Raw genomic sequence first — 21,998 nt, forward strand, 5'->3', positions numbered from 1 at the left:
GCATAAACCTGCTACACACACACACCATTGATGATGCAGTTGAGATAAATGGAATAATGGTTAATGTGTTACTGGATGGGAACTGTGGTCTAGGCCAGATGCTGCCCTTCTTTATAGATTTACAACCCAAAGAATAAAGCAAAAGCCGACTACAGAGGAAATTTTATGGCTTTTCTGTACTTCATATAAGCTGCAATCAGCTTCAAAGGTAAAAGTGAATATCAGTGCTTAGACCTCAGGAAAGAGTCAAAATTTATACATAAGCCAGTGTGATGGAGGCTGTAAGCCTTTGTGTCTGCTCCTAAAAGGTAGTATATTACTGAATTAAATTATTCTGTGTTGCATTAGTCTGTTGAGCTCTGCTGGGCCCAAGGCAAGTCTGCAGGTTTTGTTTATGGTGCTATAAAACAGAAAGGGAGCTTTGTGATGGTGTTAATTGGCCTCTAATGGGTCTAATGATTGGAATCAGCAGACTAACGCTACGGGGAAAGGTGCTAAAGAGCAGATGCATGTAACGCGTCCCCCGTGTATGATTCTGTGTGCATGTGTCCATGTTGCTGCCTAATTAGCTGTGAAAGACCCTGGTCTAGTGAAGGCTGTTAACAAGCTTTCATTTCTGTAATTAACATGTACACACATACATGTGATGGATGCTAATTTTGTCACAAGTAATAAGACTGAACGGATTACATGGTGGTTAATCAGCCAGCAAGTAAAAACCAAACAAGCAGCTGATTCCATCTCGAGTTCTGCTGCAGGCTTACACGCAATTATGCAAACATAAACGAAAAGCATGTCTGGCAGGAGTTCATTTGCTGAACTCTCAACTTTGGTGCAAATTCACTTCCTCTTGATTCTGAAACCTGTAATTCCTCTGCCCCCAGTGAGACCACTGACCTCTGATCAGTTTTTAGACTCTGCCCTGTAGAGTCATCGTTGCTGACTCCCCAGACGCACAGAAATGCTGACCAGTCTTTCCTGTGGATACGATGAGAAAGAGACTTTTTTCAGAATACCTCAGTGACAAAGAAAACCTTCAAGCCTCACATTCTTGACTAGCTGGATTGTTCTTGGACACCGTGCAGACCTTTTTGATTGACAGGTGCTGCCACCCTGCAGGGTGACAGAAGTTTTGATCTACCATCTGTCAATCAGACCTTTATCAGTCAGATGGTTGAACCAATGATGGTGAGCAATCTGCTCACTTCAGTGGACCTCTGTCTCTGCTTTTAATGAATCTTTTCAAGTGACCATTTGTGGCAGTAGAAGTTTATTTCATTTGCATTTGAATTTGTTGTTAACAACTAAATGTAGCCATAGTTTCATATTTCATCAATGCCATTGAGAGCACTGGTGAAATGGAGGAACAAAAACTATGTTGGTGGGTTATTTAATTCTTCTCCTGCCCTGTAATCATTTTCTATTACAGTACAGCAATCTGAGCAGCTAATTAGAGGCACAGAGTGAGCCATGCAACACTTAAGAGCCTATAGGCTAACAATGGTGTCAGCCTAGCTACTTTATCTAAATTGAAAGTTCACAGAATTCAGTGTAAAACCTTGTCTCCCCATCTTTGTTCACGCTATGGACTGAGCACTCAGCTTGTAATGTAACATCTAACTGCCAAGCCTCTCTTTCCAAAAACGCTTTCTTTGTGCAAATACTAACCACAGTCGTTTTAGTGCCCATTTTCTGGAACCTGAGGACCACATGATTACTGGCTGTTATTTCTGTGTTTCTGTCTCGGTGCCATTACCAGCTGACGTAGGACAGATTATCATTTCTGTCAACACGTAGTTGTGATGCTAAAGGAAAGTGATGAATGCCAGGCTGTTTGGAAAAAGGTCAAAACAATAACAGGAATAAAGCTTTTGCTGCAGCCGTGCCTTTTGGCCTGACGGTTGCTCGCTTTATCTGTAAGCATTTCCAGCAAAACACTCGCATACAATAGCGTATGCTTCTTTTAACTGCAGAATGTTCTAGAGCCGCTACCATTGTTAATGAGATTTTACTGATGATGTTGCCAAAGAGTTACAGTCAAGCCACTTTCTTTCTCTTTTTATGTCTTAACCCCCCACCCAGGCATCCCTTATTTAACCTTACTCAAAGGGAAGTGAGGCTGTTGAGGGGCCAAAGGGTCAACTGAGGTCATCCTATAGTAACCATCAGTGTGTGGTTAGAGGGACCTGCCATCCATCTTGTGCTTTGTTCCCCTGTCGAACCTCACCTCACATGTTTTTCAAAGATGAGCAAGGTAGCGAGAAAGTCACCGCAGCACTGTGTTTTAGGTCATTTTAAAGGGTCATTTCTGGCTTGTGTGATCCATTCGACTTGCATTTAAGGCTTTTAACTGGGACTCTAACTGTGATGTCGACTTTTAAGTTTGTAAAATAACAAATGCCTTATTTAACAAGGAGAAAAGAGCATTCTTTCTTTGAAAGCCAATCAAGGTCCCTTAATTCTTAATCTGCTTTGATTTTTTTAATGGTCCTGGATATGGGTGGCATGCTGAACCCCATGCTCTCCTCTCCAAGCCCCTTCCCCCTCTCCATAGGCTCATCATACCTCCACCACCACTGCTTCTCCTCCCCGCCTCTTTGCTGCCTCTACTCCTCCCTTGGGCTTGCCTGATCACTGTTTCTGTGTCTGCGTGTGTGCCAGGTGAGCTCTGTCTAAACAAATCCTGCCTCCCACTTGTTTTGTCTACTGCGGTGGAGGCAGGCGGCTAGGCGGACAGCAAGGACCTGGCATAAGGCCGCTTTTCTCTCGAGCTGAATAGCGAGAGGTTACACGTCTCTTCAGAAGAATGGTTTCTGTGAATGATTTTCCCAAAGGAGTGACTCAAGTACAGGGAGCTCACACACACAAAAGTTTAAACCAAAGTCCTCTCTTGATTTCATCTTTTAAATCCACTTATATGCCGAGTGGTTGAATAGGGATATGACTGGGTTTATAGCACGTTATCACATCTGAATGATGCTTTGAGTCTACTTATAGGATCCAAATCCTTTTTCGGTCTTTTAAAATCACAAGCAAACATTCAAAACTAAAGCTGGTTGTTTTACATTTAGTTTAGGTCCTGACGCAGCTCTGACACAGAGAATATGTTCATATATGAGAAGCATAAAATGTTGGCTGCAAATCCACATACACCACAGTCACAGTTTTAGGAAATAGGAAACTAAAGTGGGTGCAGAAATCTTGGGGATATAATGTAGATAACTTCTGCCCCTGTATGCATTTATGGCAGAGTGCGTGGGGTGTGTGTGTAATTTAAGATGGAAGTCTGGCCTGGCGCAACATGGATGTGATGAAAGACATGACCTACCACGTAAGTTCCTCCCCCGGGATACAATCAGTACATAAACAAACACACGCATAAGGCAGAGCTTGACATCACACAGGGGAACAACAAAGTGGAGCTGGAGATGAGAGATGGCTGTTTACAACAGGAAGCAAATCTTCTCCTCCGCTAATTTAAGACTGGCATGAGGAAATTAAATTTTACCACATCGCAGTGCAACAAACTGAGAAAACTCTGTTCTGTTTTGCTGTGGCTGTGATTAAAAGTGGCTTGTTGAGATGTAAATAAGACTTTAAGCTTTTCTTTTTGCATAAATCAAATTCCTTATCAGCTTTTTTTTTTTAAACCCACAATCCCCTGAAGGTGTTTTCAAATGAAAAGAAAAGACAAAGCAATGAATTAAAATAAAGTGCTGACATGATTAATGTTTCTATGTGTGCTCACAGGACGAATAGCCTTAAAGGTGAGCTTTGCGTTAGTCAAGTAGTGGCATATGGGCTCATTAACACGATCCAGTAAAAATGAGTTATTGTGTCATTGCCAAAAGATGCATTGGAAGCGATCGTATCCTGAGTGAGGTAATGTGTAATAAATGTTTTGGCACCTTTTGAGGTAATGTTATGCTAAATTAAGTAGTAGAGGATGGAGTGTTAGTAATGTTGTGGTACCACCCAAAGAACAGACACACAGTAAGCAACAGTGGTGACGGCATTCTCACCAGGTCTGACTAGAATTAATGATTGCATTTATTTCTGGGCAACCTTTTTTCTTTTACACAGCAGAAGCACACAATGACATTTTATCTCAGTAATCTGTTTAAAAATTTCACTTGGAACTGGAACAAATGGCACATGGCTGAAAACACAATGAAATAAGAATGAAACTGAAGACAATTAATAATCAGCAGAACTTAGGAAACCAAAAACACAAAACACTGACATGTGAAGGAGTGACGCTTATTCAGCAGCACAGCGGTGCACACACACAAAAACAGAGAACATATTGGGAGATTTTAGAATTCAGAACTATAGTTTTCCTTTGCTAGAGTTGACACTGACAGTAAGTCATTTACACTGATGCTTTCCAGAGGATGTGTATCTCCTGCTAATATATTCAGGAGCTCCTCCAACTACAGGATATAACAGTTAAGCAACAATTAATTACAAGATTAACTTCAGCAGTGCTTATTCTACCCTTGAGAGTGGGATGTAATTAAGAAAATTTACCTACTCTCTAACTGCTTAAATCAACTTATCTTTCAAACATCAGATCACACCCGCACCTGTAAGTATATATTCTGCATTTGTCATATGCTCCCAGGAACTTCAAGATATAAAGAGTCTGGAAGGGCTCGGGCTGGTTTTGCAGTTCCTGGGTCCAAACGAGTCAGAAGGCAGTTTAGTAAAACACTTTAGAATTTCAGAATCAGAATCAGAATCAGAATACTTTATTGATCCCTGGGGGAAATTATTTTTTGTTACAGTGCTCCATTTTAAACCAACATTAAGACAAGACAGACAATACGCTAACTAAGAATAGTACAATATATACATATATATACATACATACATACATATGTCACTTATAAATAAATAGTTGGAAAAGAAACATGTGTAGCTGTAGCAGCAAACAGTGTGTTAAGTGGATGCGTTGTACAGGGAGATGGCCACAGGCAGGAATGATTTCCTGTGTCGTTCAGTGGTGCTTTTCGGTAATCTCAGTCTCTCACTGAACGAGCTCCTGTGACTGACCAACATGTCATGGAGTGGGTGGGAATTTCATATTTGACTTGACATTACCCACATAACACAGCTGGGTTAAAAGCGCTGCGCATTATGTTTAGAGGTCACGGGCCTCCTAGTGACAGGAATTATTTTCCTTTTCCTTTTTTCTGTTATACGTATAACGGGACATGAATGTTCATATTAATTAATCATTTTAATTAGGGCTGCCACGATTAGTCGACTAGTCACGATTACGTCGACTATCAAAATCGTCGACGACTGATTTAATAGTCGACGCGTCGTTTGAAGCTTTGTAAGATCACAAAAGACGCAGGAATAAGTAGTAGTATTTAAGAGTGTAATAATGGACTGAAACAGAAGATGGCAGCACTGCATGTACAAGGATGTCAGCTGCCGTTAAACCCCGAAGAAGAAGAAGTAGCTCTGTCCCAGAATTCATAGCGCAGCCCAGCTCAGTTTCCAACAATGGCGTCTGGGTCAAAAAATTAACGTTTAACATATTTTCAAGCGAGAATGTAACTGTGTAAACCTCAAATATCTGCTCAGTTTATCAAGACACCACATATTTTGAAAAGCGCTCCGATGTCTGTTACCCACTAGCTCGATAGCTAGCCGGGGGCAAAGCTCACTAGAGCCCGTGAGAACCCCGAACTCCGGGCAAATTGTTTTCAAACCCACCGCGTCTGTCGCTACTCAGGTTAAACATATATAAGTCACTTAGATAACTTAAAAATGTTATTGTTTGGCTTCTTTATAGTATTTCATTTATTCCTGAGTAAGTCCGTTTGGCTGAGATTAAAGTTATAGTTTTTACACAGCTGAATAAATGTCAAGCAGACAACTGATTATCAGAAGTGTGAGATGCTGGAGAATATACTCCAGTGTCCCGTTATATTTTAGATAGCAAGGAGTTTATTAAACTTCACCGAAACAATCTGCAAATTTCATTAAAATTTCATAAACTATCATCTTGCCTTTATTTTTAGTTAACACCCAAACACCCTAACACTTAAAGCTGTAAGCTAATGATAGTTATATAAGAGCAGATGCATGCTGGTGCAATAAGCTGTACGTTTTACCTTCAATGGATGCATGATCTGATTAGTATCGATGACTAGTCGACTATCAAAATAATCGTTTGTGGCAGCCCTAATTTTAATACAAAAAGACTCGGAATGCTCTAAATGTTCAGTTTCTTTCTGTGTGATGTTGGTGAGAGCAGATATCTTTAGTATGGTCATCTTACACTACTGTCACACTAGGAAAAACTAGTAAATCCCTGCATGAACAAAATAATTGTGCAGCGAACTTGCAGTCTTGTTATATTTTAAAATGGTTTCTTGTCATTTGCTGTTTTCAAAGGAAATTTGCTGTTTTAAGATGGCAACAAAATGGCACAGCCATCAGTCTGCTTGTGTTTGTGACTCAGTGGGTCAACTTGGCAATTAAATGCAGTCTGTTTGTGATAATATGGTGATTAACTGTGATAAACTGGTAAAAATTGTAAATCTGTTGACATCTGTTGCAAATCTTTTGCAATCGCATGTGCAGAGCCAGAAACTCGTGGATTTGAAACAGAAATTCCTTCATAGTGACGTAGTTGCTGACTTTGACTTTAATAGATGACTGAAGCCCGCAGTGTTAGTTATTCTGTGAATGAAGGGGGCTTAATAACACAAATAATGGTCATACTTTTTCCTTTTTGGGCTCTTTGAGTTTTGCAGGTAGATTCGAGTAGTGATGATGAACATCACACGTTTTTCTCTGGGGTCTGAATCAAAAGAGCCAAAGCTGTGTGAAAGCAAACTCAGCAAAATACTGTGACGGACTGTTATCTGTGTGTTGACTGAGGGCTTATATTGGCTGCTGACGAAAAAAGAAGAAGAAGAAAAACACTATAATTTTACCATGTTGGTGTTGCTTTTTCAAACAACGCCTGTCTCAATCCTGATTTTAGGCTGAACTTCATAATTAAATCCGGGCTGAATTTTAAATTACTAATGTTGGCCGAGAAGGAAGTCTGACTAGCAGCTGAGAATCGAGGTTTTTTATCAGGAGAGAACTTCTCGTCCAGTCAGCTGTGAATACTGCACCATAATCGTTATTTTGTATAGATTTCTCTCAGTACGTAAAAACACCCAAATGGCCCAATCAGACGCTGAGCTGGATGGTGTTATAGTAATAACTGTTATTGGGGAGAGAAGAGAGGGTCTAATTCCATTTAGCTGAAAAGATGTATATATACACATTGCAGGTGTGCGTTTCTACTTGCCCTTTCTTGCATTAGGGAGAGTTAGAAGATCCAAAGAAAACACACAGAAACTTGTGAAGAAGATTCTTGAGTGGCACCCTGGCGTTGCTGTATGCAGCTGCACTTACAAAACTATCTACAGATCTCTGTGTCTATTTAAGCTCTAATTAAACAATAAATTAACAATAATAATTCATATTTCCAATACAGCCACAGGCTGTTTTACAGAAAAAGTCTTTTGAGTTGTGTCTTCTGCTGCTAGTACATAGGGTTGGACAGTTTACATTGAGCTGTAAATAAACAGCAGCATGTGGGGAGGAAAAGGCTGAAGGGTGTTGGCACTGGCTATTATTATGCTCTAAACAAGCAGGAAGACATGCTCACATGCAAAAAGATACAAGACAAAAAAAACCCTGTCACTCTTTACTATTTCTGTGACTTGAAAAATGTTAGCCATGCATTGATGCCTCCTCTGTCTTTAAGTCTGTTCCCTGGGTGCTGATTTGTGCTTGGCTCAAGAGTTGATATCTCGTTCCATCCATCCACCCATGAGCAGGTTGCTATAGTAGAGAAAAGGAAACAATTTGAGCAGCATTTCTTCCTTTTATAGTTTGAAACCCTTGGAGGCTAAGAGAGAGACAGAGGGCACAGAGCGATGGAGAGGTAGAGAGGTGGGGCACCGAAGGGCCAGTCAGAACAAGGAGGCATTGTGTAGCCCCCCAACTGTGTTGGACTGACAGTCTGCATTACAGCACGCTACAGCAGCCTGCTCCCCAAAGCACTGCTAATCTGTTGCTTACTGCCCCTCTGGCCAGCTCAGGTAAAGGGGGAGGGAACCAGAGACGGGAGGAGACAGATTCCACGCGTTTTCCCCTAAGCCAAATAAATTTTTACCACCCAAACCTAGATTGTGTTTGTTGCTCTTTCAGCACAATTTCATCACGATAATAAAAAAAGAAACAAAAATGTGTGTAAAGTACAGACTGGATTTTCTTCAATAGCATTCAATGGCATTTGTAACTGAAGCTCTTTATAACTAAAACAAAGTAGGTTTCACCTTCAGTCTGTCCCTGCAGATCTGTCTGACTTTTTTGTAAAGGGAAAGGGATCTCCTTCCTAAGTGCCAGTGGACATCCTGCAGATGGTTTTTACTTTCGCAGTTCTTCTGAAGTTGTTCTGTTGCTTGTTTTCACAGAACACCCCACCAGATAAGCTTGTTAATTCCCTCCAAAAAGCTCAGCCTTTCAGTGCCCACCCACTCCTATGCTTTTTTCTTTTTTTCCCTTTTTTTAAGGGAAATATTTCTCTTTTTTGCCAAGCACATGCCTGAACTGTGATAGAGGTATGTGGTCTTGCTGTTAATGCATTAAGACTGACGATTGCTTTTGGAGGGAGTTTTGTGGGCTTTTGAGAAAAATAAAGAAGGATGAATGTAATACAGCAATTTGCAGGATTACAGCCTGCCAGACAGCCAGGCTGTTTTGATGGTGTTGCAAAAGGGTTTGTTATTTTTAATGCAAGAGTATTTTCAGCTTAGACAGCGTTAGGAAACTAGTTGATGGAAAGAAGGCTTAGAAGGAGAATTTTGACTGTACATTTCATTCTCATTTTAGGATGACTATTATAACGTACTATCATTTAAAATAAATTTTTTTTTACTAATGTCAAGAAAGATGTGAAACTTCACTCAAAAATAAAAGTAAAGCTTAATTAACTTCATTAATTTGGCTGCTGTGTTTCAGTTTCTATTTTGTTGTAATAACACTGTTTATTGACTCAGTCAGAGCTGAGCTCAATAAATCTTAAGCAGATAACAAAAATATCATTTTGTTGGTAATACCGTAACTGGTTAAAAGTGTAGTTTAAAGTAACATGACATTGTAACTCTTCAGCAGTCTGCACACTATTGTTGTATAGTAAAATTGAAATTGAAAAGAATTAGATGTATCTCAGGCTGAGCTTTGAAACTACTTGCTTCAAGTTCGGATCGGAAAGGAAATCAGTGGTATCGCGCATCACTAGTAAATTGTACTGGAAAGTGTGTTTTGATATCATGCATTGAAACCATTTTCTTGCAGATTTTACAAGTAAGCACGTACTGGACTCTTTTGTTTTTTTAGATGTCTAATTTTTTGTAGCCAAACCACTTTCATATTATTCAAGTAGCTCTCTTTTTAGGTACTACACAGGCTGACACTCTGCTCTTGCTCTCAGACATGCCTGGGCTTGTGTTGTTGTTCTGCAGAAAAACATCACTACATCCTATCATGAGAAGGTTTTTAATAATGCATTAATATATTTTACCTTTGTCATGTATAGTATGATATGTAAAGGCCCCATCCAGGAGACAATTTTTCTAACTTAAATAATATTTAATGAATAAGACTGAAAAAAATCTTCTTAAACATGACTTTAATGTATGGTTTGATTCTAGAGCTGTAAAAACAAAAATTCTTGCTTTCTATTTCTTTCTTTCTTTTAGTTTTTTGGATAACAAAAAAGCTTAATTATGTCCATTACCATGATGACCATGAGTCCATTACCATGAGAGCATTGGCCTACTGATAAAATTTCCCTGAGGACTCCTAACCTTCTAAGTGTATGCTAATTCAAGTGTTAATATTGACGTTCGTATTTTTGAAGAGCGAAAGTTTTGCTGCTCTGTTGAAATTTGGACACGTTTCTTTGAAGTTTCCACGCTGTATAGCCAATTGTTACAAATTGTCATAAGTATTCTTGTCTAGCCTTCTCTCTGGCAGTTTAAATGAGTGCAATGAATTGTCTCAGTGGTGACCTCACTGTCAAAAGCTCACTTGTCCAAGCCTCAGGCTACAACTGCTCCAACCAGCAGTCACTTAAATCCAATCTGCTGTGATGATGGTGACTGAGGAAGGATACATCTGTCGTTCACTTTGTGACGATGAAGCTTACACACTGATGCATCTGTCTGGTGATTAGGGATATGCACTGTGACTGCCACCCAACTCTTCCAGACCGTAAAAGTGACCATTAAAATGACAGATCTGCCCTCCTCTGGTTCTGTCTGTCCATATTTTTCTCCATCTGCATGCAAAAGCCAGAGATATTCCCGGAACCCCAGTGCCCCTCACTCCTTCACCCTTCAACCCCATATTCCATCCCACCGTTTAAAAAGAAACACACATGCTCTGAAGCTTGGAGTGGAAGTGTCCTCCTGCCTTGTGCCCTTTGACCCTCTGAGGTCACAAAAAGAGGCACGTGCTGACAGAGGTCATGGGAGTGTCCAGTATTTGGGTTTTGATGATTCCCTAAGGCAGACTTAGCGGCCACTGTCATGCTGTGAGGACATCCCCAAGCTGAGAGATTTATACCCATTCAGCACCCTCGGGACATCTTTAGACAGCAGACCCACAGGTGGACGTCCTCTGATTGTCTGCAGGGGTCGGCTCTTGTCAACAATCTAAAATATCAAGCGTGACCTCGTTGCTAAGATGACTTTAGCTGTCAGGGCACGCTCCTCCTGTGCTTTCATATAAAGCAGACTGTCCAGTGTGGGGTTTTTTCTTTCCCTTATTGTGATAAACAAGCAAGAAAAAGAAGTTGTTGCAAACTCCTTGTCCCTCCTGGCATGTGCATGACTTAGCATGTGACATTCCTCGCTAGATCATTCATTTTAGTAGCATTTTATGCACCCCTGGAAGAGTGGGATTCATGCCTCTATTAGAGTTTAAGCGACTTGCAGAGTTTCAGGCCGTAAAACGCAGACACATCATTATAAGCCTGCCAGTGTGCTGCTTTTGGATTCATACATCATGCTGTGAACAAATAAATGAGCTGTGTTCGGAAAGGCTGGGGGCAGAGCGGGCTGTAGACGTTCGTTTGTTTACTTATACATGAGTCTGTTGGTTTAAATGTGAGTGTGCGTGTGTGTGTGTGGCTGCTTGTTTGTGTGTGAAGGTGTTAAAAAGATAAGCTATCACCGGGAGGAGGAAAGGACCAGGAGAACAGAGTGTTTGTGTTTGTGTGTCTGGTTTTAATGACTTCAGCTGCTTGGTTTCTGGTCTCTCTCTCTTTCTCTCTCTCTCTCGTTTGAGGGGAGGAAGGGTAGATGTGTAAGCAACTCCGATTTTCAAAATAAGGCGACCATTGCCCGAGGGTATTGATACACACCATGAGGCCAACCCGTGCTGTTATTTTTAAAAAGTGGGATAAACAAGTTAGCACACAGACCTTTTCTTCCCTCTGGATTCCAAACCAGAGAATTTTGTGCACCAGTGAAACTGATCAAAGCACAGGAATTTTTTTGTTTGCTTTTTTTTCACATCTGTCTAAAATGTTAGAATCAGTGTTGCATTTACCCATATGCTCACAGTTTTGCCACTGTGTAAAAGACAAGTAAGAAACACACACAAGCATACCCACAGTTGAATGTCATGCTTATAAATCTTAATGCAGCAAAACCCTCAGCTTGTCTTCTAACATCAGTTTACCCACTCTTTATTTTCTCTCTCCTTAGGTTTTCTTTCTCTTTTTGCCACACGTTCTCCAATTTCATTAGCTATTGTTTGATCAGTCAAACAGCAAAACTAAATGTAGTGCACACAGCGTATGTAAAGTGCATGTCTGTTAACATGCTCAGGAAAGGCAACACTGCACCGGTTAGACCTCAGTCACACAGACCTTGAGACTGGTCGGCGGCCCCTTTGCGACAGCCAGTTGCTAGGGAACAATGGGAGCAGCTGGCTAGTTAAATGTGTTGCAAAGAGGATGTGGCTGCAAAAACCTCTTTGGGATTGGTTTGATTCATAGCAGATTAATTGAGGAATGCATTTTTTAAAATCCAAATCAGAACAGTTTAGCAGTGAGGACTGTACATGGCATGTTTACAAAAGCAGTTCGGCACTTTTCCTTGACATTATATTTTTGTGGTGCGGATGCCATTATGTGTGTGTTTTTAGTAGCATCCATGTGAACATTTGCTCATTTATCTAGGTTGTTTTTGATATAATTTAGTAACTTAGTTTGCCTTACCCAGCTGTAGTAGCAGAAGATGGCCTGAAGATGTGATTTACAACTAATGGTTGTTTTACGACTCTGCTTAAAAAGATATGAACTAAAAAATGCAATGTTGTTGTGCATATACATTTTTAATTTTTTTTACTTTGATATTTAAAAAAATGTTGAGATAAGTTAAATATTTTAGCCTTTGAAACTCTACTACGAGTAATCCTTGAAGGGCTTTTCTGAACTGAGGGGTATATGTCATAATATAGGTGTGCTTGTAGAACAAAGCGACTGGGTGTGCATCAGTAGTTAGTGAAGGTGGTCTTTGTCTATCTACTGTCTACCATTGAAAAAACCTAAAAAAACCCTCTTCCAATGGTCATTAAACCACGTCTTTAACGATATAGACTGAGGTGACAAGACTCGTCATTAAGGGTACAGGGGTGGTCAATAACTCTCGTCTTTATGGGAGAAAGAGTTAAGCAATGTAAACAAACCTGGCAGAGAATCTTACTATAAATCAGATACATTTTCAATAGAATACAATTACAAGACTGGAGATAGTAGGACTTTCTTGAGAATGACCATCGATTTGCGAAAGACTTGAAGTAAAACAACATAAGTCAAGAATTTGGAGGGTTTGTCTTTAGTTGTTCATAACACAGTTAAAGCAAGAATCTGGAGAAATCTTTGTAATCCAAGTAGAAATTGTAACTGTCCTGTGCTCGTTTTGCAAATTGTCGCATGTTGCATGGTCATAATTCAAGTAGCAGGAAGAGCGGGACTATCTGGGTTGTTGTCAATGCACAGTTTAAAAGCAGACTCTGTGATGGATTTGATGAGAAATTTGCACATCTTTGAATGCCAAGTAGTGCATTTAGAGACTCATAAGGCAAGACACTTTATGCACATACATACTGGTTTTCCTGCAGTCTGGACTTGTCACAAGTCCGCAAGACATTTACTGCATCATGAAAATGAAAAGTAGGACAAAAGAAATAGTTCAGCAGCTGAAACTTCATATCAAACATTTCACTTTTAAAACAGCAGTTTGTCTCCTTCTTATGGCGTGTTGTTAAAAGAAGAGGTGATGCAACACAGATATGAGCTCATTCCAACATTTTTGAATATGACTTTAAAGAAAAACACAGCTTCCAACAACCAATGAAAAGGTGTCAATATTTGATCATTTCTAGGCTTATCAGTCAAAAAGACATTCTGTTTCCCAACTATTTTCAAGAGGAGCGGTATTTCAAAGTCATGCTCTGCTCCGGGCCTTTGCATCTCATCTGTCGTTTAGGAAATGTAATTACTACAGGGCCTAAAGCCACCAGCATTGGCCTTTGGACCTCTGCTGCCACATCCTGTGAGTGGTGGCTTTTAGAAGCTCTGTCTTCCTCTCTCCATACAGCTTTCTTCCTCAGCAAAAAAAAAAACGGTCATTGTTTTTCTGTTCTTGTTTATTTAAACCACCATAAAGCATTAAATTATTAAGCTCCTTCTCCAGCATTCATCTTATTCTTTGCTTCCCCCCCTCTTCATTCTCTTCTTCCTCTTTTCAAGTACCAGACTTCTCCAGAGCAGTGCTGGAGTGTGGCCCGTGTCTTTGAGGCAAACCTCATCTCTTCCCCGAAATTACCACTTAAAGGGAATTCCTTTTCCAGCAAGCGAGCCTGCAGCCCTCCATCTTTGAACATTTGATGGTTTGATAGCTATAATTTGCTTAAAATAACACCAATAAATTTATGAAGCGGCAAATAAATGCCTAATGCACCAAGATGAAACGCAATACAGCCTTTCATGCTGTAGCGCTCGGGAATGTCTTTATTATTTAGTTTCTGTGGAATGTTTTTTTGAGGTCTTGTTACAAATATACTTTATCATATGTGAATGTTCTTGCACTTTTAGCTTATAGTTACAGCCTGTCAATTATCTCTAAAGTACAGTTTAAGCAATCACTTTTGTGGCATTAGGCTAAGCTGTAATCTCACAATTTTCTGCAATGTTATACATACTCGCCCAGTACAAGAGGATTTACATTACTGCACAAGCACCATAACACTGACTTAAAGGAGTAAGCAGCTAAAAAAGAAGCAGCATTAATGGTATTATAACACGTTGGTAGCATTTGCAATACTTCTGTCTTTCTTCAGGCCTGGCCAATAGGAAAAAGCGGCGTCTTTCAAAAACCGGGGAAAGCCCTGAGCATTAGTAACTGACAGACTTTGTAGTCGAACCGCTCCCCCTCTCTTTTATTCACCTCCACCTTCCCCTCAGTTCATGTCAGAAGTACCTGTCGTGCTCATTCTTAGCAGACACTGAACACCCCAGCTTAGTGTACCAAAAGTGAATTAGTTAGCTTCCTCTTAGGCTGACCTGAAAGGTGAGACAGGTAAGATTTCAGCTGAGGCTCCAGCTTGTGTGAGAGCACTTTATATAAGCTTTTCATCAGTTTGTACAAGACATGAAGGCAATCTTTTAAGCTTGTTTACCCACACCCAGGTGTAAATTAGCAAAGGCATTTGATATGCACTAGTTTGCGTACTAGTACTGATCCCTTGAGAGAACCACTATGCCAGCTGGGGTTTTTGTTATGTGATGTTGACACAACACAGCAGACCACCACTAATCTCCATCATACGTGACCTGCTCCAACCCTGGGTCAGACTTAAGGGTCATCACATGACCAGATATAGGGGGCTAATAATCGCAAGAGCCTCTGTTTTTATGCTTCATGACTGGCTGTGACAGTGGACATTATTTCCTGCTACCGGGATAAATTGCATAATGTGACAAAATCCTATTCGTGTAGGACAATAAAAAGACAGGTGCTGTTAACAAATCCCCGTGTGTACTTGTGCAGGCGTTAAATTAGCCTTTCAATTCAGTTCATGACAAGAGTTGAGCTGTTTTTACACGTGAAGCATCAGAGCCACAGCCTCCTGTCTTTTAATGAGAGAATAAACAAACCAGTAGACATAATAGTGCAGCGCTTTTGTCAAGAAAAAGGGCAGAGAGCTAGTTAAATAGGGAGTCTGCCCCCCACATGAAAAAGAACACAGGGGAAAAGGGAGGAGGAAAGACGCCTGGGTGTTCCTGCAGCATTGTCGAGCCTTGTGCCTTTGAGGGACACCTGTCATTGGCTGGGCAGTTCACACAGGTGCCTTAACGCCGTCTGATTTGTTGTCCTTAAAATGAGGCTTCAGTCAACAGGTAATGGAAACAATGATGACGATCTTGAAGAAGAGAGCGAGGCAGAGTGGAGGGAGGGTGTAGTGGTGGAGAAAAAATGGATTCTTTAGAAGGCACCTGAGGGTTTTGTGTGAGATAATCTGTTTGCCTTTTACTCACAGTCCTCCTTTTGTCGGGTGGAGGAAGGCGTATCGATGTGTTTGCGGTGCTCAGACTGTTGCTCAAGGATCGCTCTCTCAAGAAACTCCTCCTGCGAGTGGTCCGTTCAAATTCACTTATCTATCCTCAGTTCCCTCTCATTTACCCCTTTCGTAACCTCGGATGTTTCCATGGCTACACAACCCCAGCCAAGGCCTGGGTAGCTGGAGGGCCGCGCAAAATCGTGGTCTGTCACGGCACTTTGCCAAGAACCAGTTCCTAATAATGTGATACTGTTACACCATCACCCACACCCTGGTTTCAGGATCCAAACAGCAGGGCTTGTTCCTACCACGTTGTTTGTGTTGACGTTTTGCATGCATGTGTGTGTGTGTGTGTGGTCCAACTGCTTGGGGAATGCCAAGTTCCCTCTCACCCTGTGTGGAATGTGGCATGCAAAGCAGACCTGTGTGGTTGTGTGTGTGTGTGTGGAAGCAGGAGATTAGAGCTAAGACCAAAGAATTAAAAGAATCAAGGGCAATAATGATGTGAAAAGTGTAATTTATAAAACACACCTAATTCTAATTTATCTGACAGCTGCAGCTACTATCAGCTTTTTCTGTGTGTGTGTTTTTTAGCCGTTTGGGTCACTGAAAAACTCCTTGCACTGTGAAGATTTCATAAACTCTGTTTCTGCATCTGTGTGTGAGCAAATAAAACAAAGATTTTGTCTTGTAAGTCACAGGTGTGTGCCTATCTCCTGTACTGACATCAGACCGTGCGGTTACTGTTCGTAGGCTTTGTTTGTGGGGGGTTTACACGTGAATGCAGATAGTTTTCAGACTAAAAGCATTAAACGCCCTTTAAAAAAATACAGCCTGAATTCTAGTTCCGGTATCATCCTGTATCAGACCACTATATCTCACCATTTCTCAGCTATTAAACATTTCAATTATTCTACCTATTACCTTACCATTTGTACTATTTGTCTACTTGTAATTACATGACAATTTGTGACTAATTTCACATATTAATCCATTATGGTTAGCTAACAATTTTGTTTGTATTAGAAAACAATGTAATTCCTTTTCCTTGTTCTCATCAATTGTTAATTTATACTGTTTGCCAACAGTCTGTTATACTCTTTGTGAAAATAATGACAGTTTATAATCCAGATAAGCATTTTAAACTGTTAGCCATACTATAGGTATTTTTAATAATTTATTAACTATTTAACCATTATGGTTAGGTAACAGTTTTGTTTGTGGTCTTCGATGACAACTTAACTAGATTATCCATACTTTTATATTAAATCATGCTTATCATACCAAGAACTATTTTTTTTTACCTTCATTGTCCCATATATTTAGAAACATTTCCAGCTTTTTATTCAAACGTATTGTCTTTTAATATCTTATTCATGAGTTTAGCTAGTTGCTATATTTCAGCGATATCAATTATAAACTTTTTCCTCAGTTATCTATACCATTAATGCTTTTTACATATATGTAAAACAAGCTGGGTCTATTTTTGTTCTGTTTTTGCCCATTATCTTTCTTAAGTCCCAAATTTCAACAGCTTATTAACCTAAATTCTGAAAACTCACATCAGTTCAGTTCTTTTAGTTATTTTAACAGCTGAGTTGATCATTCTACCTATACTCTGGCTAACCATACATAACCTAGCACTTCAACAATGTCTTATAGAGCCTCTGAATTGTAAATTTAGGCAAAAAGTCCCCCACATGCAAATCCAAATGCTTACGTGCTCATTATTCAGGATGTTTTGTGTTTTTTTCTTTTAACCACAGCCCAACAACTTAGTATCTCACAAAGATAGAATCACCCAAATGCATGCAGGTAATATATACAGCTGTTACAGTAGTAAATTTAAAAGTGATCTATACCATCGCAGTATTATGGCACATCTACCTTTTCTCCTTTATCACATCACAGCCACAGGTGGAAACCGGTTACTGTGAGAAATGGTGGTTTAATAACCATCTCTATTTAGAGCGAGGCTGACCTTTCTACACCCAAGACTGTCTCCTGTTTCCCCTCTGCCTCTTTATCTGTGGCCATGGTGATAAGGGCACAATGTGTGTGTTTTGTGTGTATGTTCTGCAAGTCCACATCTGCTAATGTGTGTGTTAATGAACGCTGTCTTGGTGTTATTTCCTCTTTTCTACCAAACCCTAACCAAATAAAGGTAATTGAATGAGAGTGCGTCCACTTTGTGTGTGAACATGTGTGACTTTACTCCTCTGTAAACATGTTTGCAGAGCATTAACTGCAGAAAGAAGGCTGAGCTTACGTTGGAATGTGTTTTCTTTTGTTGAAAAGTAGCTCTTTAACATATTTTACCACCTGGATTAACAAAAAGTGGCTGCGTTTCCTTTTAGATATGGCAGACCTTTATAACTTCAGAGAAAAGAGATTAACTCAGTCCTTAAATTTTGGATTTTACAATTCCAGCCAGTTTTTCAAATGGAAGAAGCAAAGTGTTCTTTGGCAGCCAGCTCATAAATGAGCCAGACGGTCGAGAAAGACATTATATGGCAGCGGCCAAGGGATCAGCTCTCTTCTTTATCTGTTTCCTTCTCACAGACTGGAATGTTAATGGTGGCTTTGTGAGGAGTCCTCTGGAGTGACTGACAGCCGAGTGGCAGCTCTCGAAGACTCTTAATGGAAGAAAGAAACCTTTTCTTTAATTTGAAGCAGCATCTGAGTTCCTTGTTTCATGAAATGGTTATATAACATGTCTATTCACATGAACTGCCTTGCATAGTGCAAGAAAACATGGTTTCCAGCAAACAAATGAGATGCTAATAGATATCGAACATGTGGAGTTGGACATTAAAGGTTTACGAATAAGAGACGACAGGTCATTCCAGAAAGACTTTGTTTCAGAATTGTTCTTGGATCAATATTAATTCAGTTCAATTCCGGTGCAAAATCTTTCTATAAAAGAATAATAGTTTCATGTTTTAAAAATCATACTTTGCACATGTTTTTATAATATAAAACACAGCAGTTTGTTCTGTAGCGATAACAAAAGGGCTAAAACTTACAGCTGAATAAGATAAATCTTTACTTTCTTTTTTGCTGCACTAGTCAAGGCTTTAAAGGCATCTTTGAGCTGGAAGCAGTGATGTAGTTCTTTAAATGAAGGCTAGGCTAGCATGGTTACAACTCTCTGCATATGGAAATGGGATGGAATAAGAGATTAAGTAGTGCATCATAAAATTATACAACTCGAGAATGCTTAAAATTGTTAAGTATCAAGAAATTAATTATCAACAGATGGTACTGTTTAATGTGCAATAAATGAATGTCTGCGGTTCTGCTTTCTTGCTTTCTCACAGGCTATCTGTCCAAAGTGTTGAGGAACTACACAGCGAGGGCTTGTGACGGAGACTTCCTGACGGTGCGCTGCCCTTCGCGTGCCACCATCACCATCCAGTCAGCTTTCTATGGAAGAAGAGGTGCTTCTGATCCCCAGCAGTGCCCTCAGACCTACCAGGCCCTCCTAAGCTCCTATAAAGCTCGGGAGGATGATCGATATTGCTCTGTGTCCACTGCACTACAGGTAAATAGCCAGGCTCATTCCTTTTGCGCTATTACATCATCATTATTCACAACTGTATTGAGTTGGTATTTACCAGACTTTTCCTAAGAATAAAGAATCTCCTCCCACATTTGGCATCCCGCCTTCTGTAAGTCACTTCTTAATGCACTGCCTTTCTTTTTTGGGTTGAGAGAAAGTGTTCTGTAAAAGGTTCAAATTAGCCAAGGGTTAAACTCTGGAGAACCAACGATTATGTAATGCTTTGTGGGAACGTTTTCCGGCAAATTACACTCTCTAAAGAGGAAGCAGGCTTGTATGTTCCTGTGACACAAAGCGATTTCATGGGGTCTTTGCTTTAGCATCCTCTCCCAAATTGGGATGCGGCTGGACAAGGAGACCCGCTTTGCAGCACCAACACAAACACGCACAAACACATCCTGTTCGGCATTCATTCAGTTGTTCGGTTTATTCTTAGGCTCCCCTGCCTTTTAGCATCAAACACCCTCCGTTTCCATAATAGATAGGGCTGCCATGAATGCACAGACACAGAGGCTGCATTGTGTCGAAGTGAGAGAATGACTGCCGTGCCACCCACATGAGCACCACCTGTTCGTGACCTTTGGTTTGCTGGCCTTACAGAAAGAATGCCTCCATCTACTAATGCTTGTTTAGTGATGCCTCAGGTTGACCAAGTGACATTTGTCCTTATCTTTTAACCTAATTATTTTCAAATCCCATTTATACTGATTCATTACTTTTTGTGCAATCAAACTTTACACCATAGAGATTTTGCAAGTAGCAAATATTTAGAATTTTTGCTGTAAAAAGGCAGATTAATCAATTCATTTCTGTCTGCCAGTAACTGAGTTCATAATTGTTTAATTAACATAACATAACTTTCTCACAGTGAAATTTTGGCAATAGCATTCAATAATATCTTTTTTTTTTAGATTTTCAGCATGTAGTCTGATGGATGTGAAAATTCAGCCTTTGCTGTGTGCTTAATCTGTGATATGTAGAGTCATTCTTTGGTGTATTCAGTAAAAAGCTTTGTCTTATTTTGTATTCTTTCTGACTGTCAACACAGTTGGCACTGAAACTTGTCTGGGAAGATGAACACCTTCACTGAGCCTTCTAAGGTTACTTATTGTCACCAGATTCATGCTCAAAAGGGGAATTTTGGTGTGTGGCGGGGAGATCCTCTCAAAAATGAGCGTGATCTTATTTATTTCCTATTTGAAAAGCTGTGAAAAGACTTTAATTTGTTGCTATGTGGATTAAACGGAGCTGAAGCAGTCTGATAAAAGAGACCAACAATGGCCATCACTTTGCAACATAATTAATTCTTCAGCACGAACACATGTGGTCGTTTCTCCTAAAGATATCGCTCTTTAAAAAACACAAACTTAAATATACTTTGTAACAAACAGGATCAAATATTGCATTTACTGCCTGTTTGCAAGCATGGATCAGTACCCAGCCATGTGCATGTTATTAATGTAACAGCTAATTCAATTCAGTGGTTTACTGTGTTTTTTTGTTTATGTAATACAGTGGACGTACACAGAAGAATAAGACTTCTCATTCAGTGCTTATTGTTTCATTATTTGATTTGGTTTTCTTGTTAGATCTGCTGACAACAAAAAGTATATTTCCAGACGTATTAGTCTTAATTGGCACCACAGTGAGGACCTTCTTGTCTATTTAGTGTGTTTTTAGGTGGAAGTCCACAAATTACGTTTGTTATCTTACCCCGGCACTATTTCAGTGGTAATTCATGTCTCTTTCCGTGCTTTTTCATAACTAATGCAACTCTTTTAATATTTAATTTAAGGGAGGCTCTGAACTGAAACCTTTCAGCTATTCCTGTGTGTTGGATTGGTCACTGGGCTTATAGCAGGCTAAAACATGAGAAAACGAAGTGGGTGAACTGATGCCATATACCCTAATAGCTATAAGCAACCTGTTTGAAGTGGTTTTAGGGTTTTTTTGCTGCTGGTCTCACTATCATTGGCTTGTTGTTTTCCCTCTAAACGTGCCTTTGTTCTTCTCCCGTTTTGTGTCACTTTGCTTCAGAAAATGCAGGACGAGTGCCAAGACAGAAGGAGCTGTCAAGTCCTTGTCAACAGCCGCGTGTTTGGGACGGACCAGTGTCCTGGGAGCAGTAAATACCTAATTGTCTGGTACAAATGCAGACCGAGTAAGTCCCTCGTCGCCCCGCGTTGTGACAGTGACAAAAATCTCTGTCCCTCCCTGTGCTTGAACCATTCTTTCTTTGTTTCCCCCCCTCACAACGCCAATACACAATACACAAGGGTGGTGTCAGGTCAAAACCAAACTAGTACACTAACAATCAAAGGAAATCCCAAATCAACCTTTAAAATTGTGTACCAAGGCTCTCCCCTGTAGCCACTTATAAATATCTGAATTTGAAATAGAAATTGGGGCTGAGCTATACTTTTTAATATATTACAGGTGATGATTATGCTTTTTCATCATTCTGTGAGGTACATGCCCGTAGAGTAGATGCTCATAATAGGTTTTTCCAACACAGCTGGACTCTTTACTGACTCTTTACTTTATCTAGCATCAGGATGTGGTATGTGTAGCTAACCCAAAAGCCAAAGTGCCATTGTTTGTCATGATAAAGCACTATGTCAATTAGTGGACATGCTATATATTTGAAATCAAGTATATTGGCAACAATTGAGGAATAAGGCTGGCTGCACAGGCAATACTGAATCTGCATCAATCAGTACTGGACACTGACAACCATATGTTATAGCCTCATACTCACTGGATGAAGAGACTATATCTG

At 40.0% G+C, this 21,998-nt stretch overlaps 1 protein-coding gene across 1 annotated transcript in view; it reads left to right on the forward strand.

Moving 5' to 3' along the window:
* The window catches only part of eva1aa (eva-1 homolog A, regulator of programmed cell death a), a 72,932-nt gene that overhangs the window by 864 nt on the left and 50,070 nt on the right, over nucleotides 1-21,998 (forward strand). The window contains exons 2-3 of the mRNA XM_085247455.1: nucleotides 18,978-19,201; nucleotides 21,257-21,380. Of these exons, the coding sequence (XP_085103581.1) occupies nucleotides 18,978-19,201; nucleotides 21,257-21,380 (348 nt within the window). The remainder of the gene's footprint in view (nucleotides 1-18,977; nucleotides 19,202-21,256; nucleotides 21,381-21,998) is intronic.

Source organism: Mchenga conophoros, linkage group LG15 (assembly GCF_057382185.1).
Source record: "Mchenga conophoros isolate Kocher_MC1m ecotype Shallow Benthic linkage group LG15, M_conophoros_male_GT1.1, whole genome shotgun sequence".
Classification (NCBI taxonomy): Eukaryota; Metazoa; Chordata; class Actinopteri; order Cichliformes; family Cichlidae; genus Mchenga; species Mchenga conophoros.